This window comes from Cebidichthys violaceus, unplaced genomic scaffold (genome assembly GCF_023349555.1).
Source record: "Cebidichthys violaceus isolate CVI_PGR_0920_01 unplaced genomic scaffold, fCebVio1.0.p SCAF_12, whole genome shotgun sequence".
NCBI lineage: Eukaryota > Metazoa > Chordata > Actinopteri > Perciformes > Stichaeidae > Cebidichthys > Cebidichthys violaceus.
Window position 1 is genome coordinate 2,800,495 of NW_027176285.1, and position 10,591 is coordinate 2,811,085.

Here is a 10,591-nt window from a genome sequence, read left to right on the forward strand (position 1 = left end):
CACTGTACGTTTCCTTGAAGTATTCCATAATCTTTTTCAAGAAATTTCATATGAATTCACATTTACATATCATGTCATATGGGTCCATCTTCATAATTCGATGCCCTCTGATTTTGCTGATTTGTTTGTAATAATATTTGTTTGTTTTTATTGAATATTAGTAGTGCATATATGTGATTGGGTTATTGTATTGTATATTTACTATGACTTTTGTTGTTTTTAAAGTTTCATATAACTGCCCACTACCGATTTGTTGGCGTTCTTCTCCGCGCCTCATCTGCGGTGTGATAGAGCTCCCTGCAGGTCAGGAAGAAACTGGGAAAAACTACAACCTCGTGTTGTTACGCCCCCTGTTCTCAGCCAATCACAGCTCTCCGCTCCACGTGTTGTTTTCGAAGGAGGTCAGTGTGAGTTGTTTTGGACAGCGCTCACACCACGTGGAGGCACATGGTAGCGCTTCCTGCTTCCTGGCCGTACAGCTTCGTAACGTCCTTCACACTTCGAGCGACTCTCTCTCACCCCCCGCTTGTGGCGTTTAGCGAGTAGACCACGAACCGACCCCGGTTGTTGCGAGAGATGTCAGCGGGAGGTCAGACCACCGGGGGCCGGGATATCCCGGCCGTCAGACGGGTCACCATCCACGACGCTGCCCACATGCCACAGGACTACTCCACGACTCCCGGGGGGACTCTGTTCAGCACTACGCCGGGAGGTAACGACGTGCTGGGCCCGGGTCAAAAAGAGTGGACACAGTTCGAATCCTATAAGTCAAAAACAAAGGGTCAAGAAAGGGGTCAGGAAGAAACACAGATTTAAAGGGACACTTAAATCGACTTTAGAAGCTCTTTAAGGTGTTATGATCTGGAGATAAGGAGTGGGCATAAGGTGCCTGATACTTCCACCTCATCACACAGTGTATTAGTCAGCTTTGCATCTCTGTGTTAAACCATCCGTGATATTTCCATCTGGGTTTTTATTTTTATTCTGTGACACTGTGGAGTGTGAGACTTGCATTCGTTAAAACAAGTATTTATTTATTTATGGTGGCATAGAAACATGTCATTGTAAATGAACGGCTTTAATAAAGAGCCAGGCTGTGGGTCTTGTCCACGGGTCTGTGGTCTTCTGTCCTCCTGGGAAACGGGTTTCACAGTGTCTCTGCTTCCTGAAGGCTAAAGACCACCTGTTACCCGGACTTAAAGGAATCCTATTAGAGCGATCTTCTGCACCGAAATCACGCAGTCTGCACATTGCACATGCAGTCCTGTCTCAGTACACGTGATTATTCTCCCCCCCCCCATTCCACTGTGGGTTTAAACATAAGGCTGTTTGTCGTTGTTGTAATTGTCTGTATACTGACGGACAATCTGAAGTATGCCAGACTCTCTGTTGATCTCTCGGTCTCTGATTAACAGGAATGATTGCATCGTTAAACTGTTGCCATGCATTCATTTCATATTCTCCACAGTGGCTTTATGCTGATTTATTCCTTCATTTACGCTAATGGTGAAATCAGTGTATAGATATGATTTACTTTTTTCCATTTCAATAAAATGTAACGTGTCCTTCTGACTAATTTAAGGCCCCTGAAGATGAACTAGTTTCATTTTTTTTTTATTGCAAATAAACATGCATTGGTTTGGCATCAGTCAATTATGAATAGCAGAGTGGATTCAGTTTGAGTAGCCTGGAGCTGAAGAATACTTACACAATCAACGACTTTATGGTCAAATATAGGCCCGCGCTCGGTCAGACCCTATTTATAGTCTTGGTTTTAGGGCAGGCTGTTGTTGAGCTGCAGCAACATGTTTACTAGATGTTGGCTCCACGATGACACGCCGGTTCTATTAAAGAGGAAGAAAATGAGCTGTAATAATTACCTTATGCGTTATGAATGCAACATATTTTTCTGAGGACACATGGAAGCTGCTAAAAAACGACCAAACGTTCTCCCTCTAACCATTATTTGTATATGTATACGTATAAAGAGATATACATCGATACAACTATTGGCTTGGCACCCACAACAACCAGCTATGATATATATATAATCTATATATAATAGCCAGTCTCACTCTCATAATCACGCTGAGTTTTGGACCATATATTCGGTCTTTTATTTTAGAAGCTTGACCCCTTGGGAAGTAGAACAGAACATGTTTTCCCTCTGCGCTCGTGAGAAAGTTGACAAAGCGTGCACATGTCCATTATAGCTGATACTATGTTCTGGGCTCAGATTTACACAGATAAACACACAATTGTGTCAGTGGTGACTTAAAAGTAGGTCATTGGTCATGGGAATGTATGCAGCGCCGACAAAATATTAATATATCAGACAGAGAAAAAGTAGGTCCAATACTGTGGAGGTGGTTCATACAATATTTATTCATTTTTTACATTTTTTATTTTATCCTTTTTAACTAGTGACACATATTTTAAGTTGAGGTTAGCTGTTAAATTTTCTTTTATTAGATTGAATTAAATTGATTGAATTTTTTTTACCTGTTGAATTAATTTGAATAGAATTATTTTTCCACTGTTTAATGTTGAGATTAGCGACTGAATTTTATTTTTGGGATTTCTGTTTTATTTTATCCTTTTTAACTAGTTACAATCATTTTATCTCGTTATTAGCGGCCATATTTAATTTAATTGTAATCATTTAAACCAGTGACAAGGGTGCTGTGGTGGACTAGCCAAAAGAAAAAGTTCAGTATTACTATAAACTTTTCCACAAAACTAAATGTGCAACATGAGAACAGCTGCTGCACATGTTTCTCACCTGTAGTGACAAAAACATTGACAGTGAAGTAACGTTTGGTTTCCTCTCTCCGCTGCCCTCAGGCACCAGAATCATCTACGACAGGAAGTTCCTCCTGCAGTGTCGGACGTCTCCTCTGGCTCGCACGCCTCCCAATCTGCCCGACATCCCCGGAGTCACCAGGCCGCTCAAACCCAACGACACAAACCAGCCCGAACAGACACCCAGCAACAACGCCGACCACAGCCAGCATGCCGAGGAGAACGCAGGTAAAAAAAAAACGTGTCCGTTTATTCAAAATGTGAACGACAGAGAGAGAGATGAGCTGCGACCCTTCATGTGTATCTTTATGTGTCTCGTTCCCTCTACTCAACTACAATGTCTTTTCCTTTTCTTGAAAGACGCCCAGTTTGAAATGGACATCTGAGGAGAGTCAGCTGCGAGGACAGAAGTGATTCCCAACATTTTTTTTATTGCTTTTTTTTTTGTTTACTGAGATGAAGAAGAAAAAAAAAAAGAAGTTGAAATGAGAAGCCTAGTCTTATTGAGCTGCATAATCCACTTTCAGATTTGTTCCGAAAACAAGAAGGCATTATTTTTTTTCCTTAATGTGTTTAAATGTTCTCTTTATAAAACAACACTACTGTGACTAATGCATGCAATGATCTGTTGACTTTGAATACACTTGGCTTTGTATGACCTGTGACATATTTGACAAGCAAGTCAAAGTCTTATTGTGATTAAATCATTAATATGTTATGTGATTTGACTCATTCAAGGACTTTTAAATAGCCAATGTACGAATACATTACTTGAAGTATGGAGCACAGTGTAAAGTAACATCTGATGTTTCTAAATCAGTTATACCTGATTTGTTTCTGCTTTCTCGAGTTGATAGAGCCAGTTTGATAGCAACCTATATGTGTCTCTTTAGCTGCTAAATGCTCCGCTATGTTCACCTCTGCTGTTTGGTGTTTGTACATTTTTATTTTTACCGTAAACCAACCAGTTCCTCTTTATCCTTGAAGTCTTTTCTTTTCTGAGACCGAAACATATTAAAGGACCGGTTCACATATTTTAGCAGGTTTTGCGCCGTGGCTACTAATGACTCCATTTAGGTATAAGCCAATGAGCGATTACACCTGTGCATTTCCTGCTAAAACAAGTACAAAATTCAAAAAGGTCTCATGTTCACAATTTTATTTTTTTTTTATGACCAGAGTAATAAAAACCAAAAAACACTTTGTCAAGATAAAGAATAATTTATTGTATTATTGTACATTGCAAACATTCAAACAGGTCAATGTGACCCAAACATTTCAATAAAAGTTAAAAGCGCTTACACCATTCTGACATTTGTCTTCAGTCCACTGTTTGTACGTAAGACCTGTTGCTTATCTCGTTTGAGTGAATCTTCTAGAGTGCTTCAGTCAGCGACCATATTTAGCCTTTGCCTTGTTCCGTCTTGACTGGATCAATCCACGATCATAATCCATCCTATTAAACTTCAATTGTAGCTCATACACTTGCAATCCAAGGCACAATTAAGATCACCTAATCTTCTACAAAAAAAAGCACCAGCAATTTAGAACTCTTGATTTTTAAAATCCATAATGTAGAAAGCTGGGTCCAGGATATACAGTAGTCCCTGTCTTCAATGTCCCTTCACCTCCGCAGCAGCCTCTGTCCCGGTGTCAAACCGGACATCTCTGGCCCGTGGACGTCCATCCTCTTTGTGAGTGGCTCCGGTCTATCTGACCTTTGACCGTTTTCGGGTCTTTTTGCTCAGTGGCAGCCGCACTCCTCCACCACCATGTTCTCGTGATTCCTCATGACCATCTTCCCGTTCTCGAAGTACAACATGGAAAGCGGTGCCAGGCTCGTCGGCACGCAGGAAAGGCACGGCACCTTGTCCGGGTGGTGAAGTTTCAGAAGGCTCTGGATAGAGAAAGAGACAAATAAAGATTGATTAGAACATCAGTGTATCCTTCATACGTATGTCCCCTTGCAGCGAACACTACAGTAAAGTAAAGGTGTCCGTCTCAAATTCAGCCTTACCTGCATGTATGCATGGTTGGTTGGGGTGAAGGTCTCATCTACTGGTGTGGGACAGCTCCCTTCACAGCGATAGGCGTTGTACTGTTTGGGATAGACGATCCACTCGCTCCAGCCGAGCTTCGCAAAGTCCACCAACATGTCCACCTTCCTGCAGAGAGGACCCTTCTTCTCCTCTTCCACGGGCCTGCTGGCAGGACCAGGTCCGGCCACTCTCTGTCGCTGCTGCTGGGTGTCGGGGTGCCTCTTGGACCTGCGGCTCCTCTGCCTGGACCAAAAGCCGCTCTCGCGGTCCAGGCTGACGTACTTGGAGTGCTCCGCTGTGCGGATGAGCGTCGGCATTCGCTGGCTGTTCGAGTGCTGCCTTGAGAAGACCACCATCGTGACCCGGTCGGCTGTAGAGTGTCCGACTCCCCCCTGCTCTTCCCGCTCCCTCGCCTCAGCCTCATCCCCCTCGGCCCTGTGTGTGGAGTGCTCCCGCTGCAGCCAGCGATGGAGCATTTCCGTCATGTTGAGCACCTTCCAGGAGGAGGGGGAGACCATGGAACCGGGATGGACCACCAGGCGGCCCAGAAACTGCCTGTTCTCTGGGCAGTGCACGCCGGGGCATCTGTCCCTGTGGGAGTGGTAGATGTCCACCGAGGCTCTGGGAGACTCTGTGAAGGCAGGCAGGTGGATGCGAACTTCGGCCAGTTGGATGTTGTCGCTTGCAGACATTGAGGACATGTCAAAGGTGACGGACCACGTCTTGCCAATCTGCCGGCAGCCTGAAAGAAATAAGAGTAAAGAATATTGGTTATGACAAGAAATAGACACGTCATTTGGCTCTGGTCTTGCAGAATATTTACCATCAAGACCACATTCTTATACCATGTGATGACTTCACAGCTTTTATTCCCAATCATCAAGTTTGATCAAACAAATGATTAAATTAAGTTGAGTAAAACAAATCGACACACATATTTGTGGTACGTGTCAAAGGAAACCACAAAGCAGTCCTTGTGTTTTAAATAGAACAACACATTGCAACCTCCATCTTTAAAATGTATTTTTGTAATACTTACTCTTTGCGACATGGCTGACCACAGAGTCGGAGGCGTGCAGACCGGGGTTGTCCTCCGCCCGGATGTGACTCACGCTGGCCGCCGGAGTCCTATCCCGGTCCTCGTTCAGCGTGGTCCGGTAGAGCTGCATCATGTACAGGGGCAGCCTGCTGGATTGCTGCTGGCTGCGCACTGCGCGTCTGGAGCCGGCGCTCAATCCACGGAGCAGTGCGTCAGGATGCATCCCAGGAAAGGGCTGTGCGGCGAGACCCAGAACCAAATCCACCAGAAGAAGGAGTGCAAAGGAGAAATCCACCGTTGGTCGCTTCATTATTCCAAAGTGTGGTGTTGTCCCTTCCACAGGTAGATTCCAAATGCTCCAGGTGAGATGCTGCACTCCGGATTTATAGTCACACCCCATCTCCTGACGTCCTTTGAAGAGAGCTGTCAAGTCACACATGGTCGACGGGTGTGTGTGATCCACGGGTGCGCTCAAAGACTTAAATGTGACAAGGTCGTTGGGTATCGAAACCACTTGTTCTTTGCTTTGTAGCAGAGGTGAGATAACTGTAAACGCACACCACTCTGATTCTCGTTGAGTTGTATATTAAAGATCCCTTTGATAAGAAGCCATGACAATAATGTAAGTTAAGGAGATTAAGAGCTGCACAACTGCGCTGTGATTAATGAGGAACACGGCAGTTAATCATAAATCACTTTGTGTTGCGCGAGGCTTGACCCGTTAGGAGCCTGTTGGGACAGAGCGAGGGAAATTAAACTATGGGACCCAATTAAGGGCAATAACTGTTACAACTTTTTGCCATTTTGTCTTTTTGATGGGTACACAGAAACGTACTGTAACCTAGGAGGTCATTGCGCGAGTCCATATGTGCAGTTTCATATTTTTAAATATTAAAAAATTATAGAAATCATTACAATAACCTTACATGTGTAACAAAGACGCTATTCAGACAATATATGTGTTTAAACTAAAGGTGATACAGTTTCAATAATCAAATCTAGTTTAACTGAACATGAAAACATATGAACATTTTCAATAACTGAGTTATTCATTGTCAGTAATAGATAAACAGTGTGTGTGTGTGTGTGTGTGTGTGTGTGTGTGTGTGTGTGTGTGTGTATATATATATATATATATATATATATATATATATATATATATATATATATATATATACATACACACACAACTCACCTGAAGAGTTATGTCTGTATAAATCTTCAGTTGAGTTGTATAAATCAACAATTGAACTACAACAGGGTCTAAAATCTGCCATGATGATTGACAGCATGAAAGGGACATTAATGACTTCAGTCAGGCCAGTTAATGGTTTCTCATGAATATCTCAAACTGCACACTTAACCTCAAAAGAAAAACAGAAGAAAGAGCTGATGGCCAACTACAAAGCTTTGATTCTTTTTGTGTGATGTGTGAAAGGAATCAAAAAAGGCCATTAGCACTACATTTGTCTTGTTCTTTGAAAGTTCTTTATTGTCACAACATGAAACTACGTTTAGATGTATCCAATGGAAGGAGGGACAACCATGTTGGAGACTTTGTTAGTTTTACTTTCGAAAGAAAGTGCAACATCAGTAGAATCGTTCAGTAGAACTGCTCGAATTGAAATATTTCAGAAAACACCAATAATCTATGATAGATAACAGCAGCGTTAACTAGAGAGTGGACATTATGACGTCAGACATTTCACGTGATCAGTTGCTCATTCATTCGAGTCAATCTGCACACTTACCATCCAAAGAAAGAAGAAAGATCTGATGGCAAACTACAAGGCCCAACCTATCCAAAGACCTCCTAACTGAAAAGCACTTCAAGAGAATGTAACAGTGAGGTAGAGCAGTAAACAGGAGAGGCACACATGTTGCAGTCTTTTCTCCCTTTTTTGCAGCAGCGTCGTTCTGTAGCTCGCGCTCTGTAAAATGATCAAAAACAACAATAACTGTAGCATCTGAGGAGTGTGATGAGCATCACTTAAACGTGACCAGAGGCCGTCTTGATAAAATAACATAAAATGAATTAATTCACATTTCAAAACGCGCGTGGTTAGGAAACCTGGAAATGACGTCGATGAATAAATAAACACACAAATAAATATACAATTTTATTGAATAAAGAAATAATAAATCCAATTGCATCAAGTGTTCCATACAACCGTTTTCATATTATCATGTTTTCATATTTGGTAAAGGAAGTTGAGGGATCCGTCTATGATTGCACGCGCACCTGCAGCAGTGGCGGCTGATAAAAGCATGCAGTTCCTCTCACGCGACGCTGTTTGTTCCGACGAGCCACGCGGGCCGATATGGACTTTCGCCAGTTCATTTGCACGATATTTTTGGCAAGTCTGAGCATTTCCCGAGGTAAAACAAAAACACGAATACGTTTTTAAGGCATTTGTGTGACTTAATTCAAGCGAGAGTGTGTGTGAGTCAATTAACAAATAGGAGCGTTTTGCCGTTTCCTGGTGTGTGTGTTCCTAGACCCCATGGGTTCAGGCTTACAAGCTTTTTTGGGGGGAATTTTATTCAAGCCTGTCAGATTTGTGCACACGTTTCAATAAGTCAGAGTTCTCCATGTTTCTGTGACCGCTTTGCAACTTAACATGTTTTGGTAAAACTCATTTAAAAGAGGAGGAGGAGGAGGGGGCAGTTCCGTTTTGGGCCTTACTGGATCCAAATGGACCCTTAACTTTCCTTTCATATATATATTTGACCATGTGCTGCAAGTGAATATCACACCAATCCCTCTGTTTGCACATTTAGTCACCTTTTGAGAAGAGTTTTAACACAAGACCTTGTTGTTTTTGTTTTTTTACTTCAATATTAATTGAGTTGGCTACATAGCTGTTTGTTTGTGGCTTTTGTTGTCTAGAATGAAGTTCTGGTGAAATGAACAGACTATTATTTAACAATTCTGTTTTAAGTTGGCTTGATTTTTATTTTTTTTTCTGTGGACTTTGGGGTGTCTGATTTTAGACGGTGTACCATTCGTCCTGTGTGTAACTTGGACTACCTCAGTGACCGGCTGGTTTCTCCTTTTTGTTTTTTGTTTTTTGTATATGTAGGTCAAATGTTGGGATGCCGTCACGGCCAGTGGCGGTGTGATGATGGAAGCTGTATTCCTGATGTCTGGAGATGTGACGGCGGTGGAGACTGTCTGGACGGATCTGATGAAATGGATTGCACTGGTAGATGTACTTCCTGTGCTTGTGCAAAACAACTGTTCTTCACACTTGGCAAGAATAAATTGGCCAAATTGCTTTGTATTCATTCACCATAGTTGTTTTTCTTGTGGTTCTGAAATGCGGTAGAGTCAGGAGAAATTAGTTTTATTTGTATTTCACACTCAAGCGAACAAACTGCTTCAAATTGATCAAACTGAAATGCAAGTTGTACAAGACTGCAGAAGCAAAAAAGGTGTTCCACAGATAACTGTTGATCTGAGTCATATTGCCAGTTTTCCATATTAGGAGAAGTTAGATTGTCATGTTACCAGCATTGTGTTAATTCAAAGGTCAGTAAGAGAAAGCTTAAAATGAATGTCTTCCCTCCAGCACTTCCAGGCTCTCCTGAATGTCCTCCAGGTCAGTTTCCTTGTGTCGACTCTGTCGGCTGCGTCGACGCGTCGACCCGCTGTGACGGACGAAACCAGTGTCCCACCGGCTCTGACGAGGAGAACTGTGCAGCTGCAGAGGGCTGTTTGGACTCTGACTGGACCTGTCGGAACCACATCTGTATCCCCAAAGACCTGCGCTGCAATGGACTGAATGACTGCCTGGACAACTCTGACGAAGAGAACTGTGGTGAGAAAGATGGAGGGTTGAATGCTGTCAGACAGACAGACAGACAGACAGACAGACAGACAGACAGACAGACAGGCCTGTGGGACTGCAGGGCACTATAGATTGAAGTACATTTAAATGGCCAGTTCACCCAAATTACAACAACTTCTATTTTCTTATTAATTACTGTAGCAATTTAGATAGTTTTTGTTTAAATTTTTCCAAGTACCGCTATAAACAAATGTTTGAAATTCAAAATGTTTTATGCACTAATTTGCTTTGCAAACACATTTAGGAAGAAAACAATAAACTGAACCAAACTAAAAGCTATTGGAACAAATTAAGATTAAGCTTTTTAATAAAATCAAAACCATTTGCACAGCTCTATATCACCAGACACTTTTTTTAATAACCAGTCAATTGATAGCCATTTTAAATGTGGAGCTAAACCAGTACAGCTTTTGTTCACTTTTATTTGAACAGTGAACATTAACAGAATCAGAGTTTGTGTCAAAAGAGGTGTGACACAACCAGCTGGCTCCTCACTCTGGGGGGGGTTATGCATGAGAAGACGTACAGTGAGACTGTCCCCTTCACAGGTCTGTGTGGCGAGGACGGCATCCGGTGTCCTGAGGGAATGTGTTTGAGCGCCGAAGAGAGGTGTGACGGGACAACTCGTTGCTCGGACGGCAGTGACGAGCCCATAACCTGCGGTAGGTGTGGGACAGATTCACCCGAATCACAATAACTCATAATTTGCAGCAACGATCTGACTCTCTCCCTCGACTGTTGGTCATCGAGGACGGCGTAAATGTTTCCTCCGTGCTTCTGGTGCCTGGATGCATGGATTTCTGTGACGCTGAGCCTCCTCCTGCAGGTCGCGTTTGCTCTACAAACAACGGCGGCTGTAG

General features: G+C 42.7%; 2 protein-coding genes across 2 annotated transcripts; one reads left to right on the forward strand and one right to left on the reverse strand.

Moving 5' to 3' along the window:
* Nucleotides 1–420: 420 nt before the first annotated feature.
* Nucleotides 421–4,103, forward strand: LOC137868893 (eukaryotic translation initiation factor 4E-binding protein 2-like). Its single transcript, XM_068705913.1, has 3 exons — nucleotides 421–712; nucleotides 2,845–3,030; nucleotides 3,163–4,103. The coding sequence occupies exons 1-3, from the start codon at nucleotides 577–579 to the stop codon at nucleotides 3,186–3,188; spliced, it is 348 nt and encodes a 115-aa protein (XP_068562014.1). The 5' UTR covers nucleotides 421–576; the 3' UTR covers nucleotides 3,189–4,103.
* A 443-nt stretch (nucleotides 4,104–4,546) lies between these two features.
* Nucleotides 4,547–6,190, reverse strand: LOC137868623 (nodal homolog 2-A-like). Its single transcript, XM_068705504.1, has 3 exons — nucleotides 5,881–6,190; nucleotides 4,820–5,583; nucleotides 4,547–4,699 (listed from the first exon to the last, which is right to left on the reverse strand). Exons 1-3 carry the CDS (start codon nucleotides 6,188–6,190, stop codon nucleotides 4,547–4,549), a joined length of 1,227 nt encoding a protein of 408 aa, XP_068561605.1.
* Nucleotides 6,191–10,591: the final 4,401 nt, after the last annotated feature.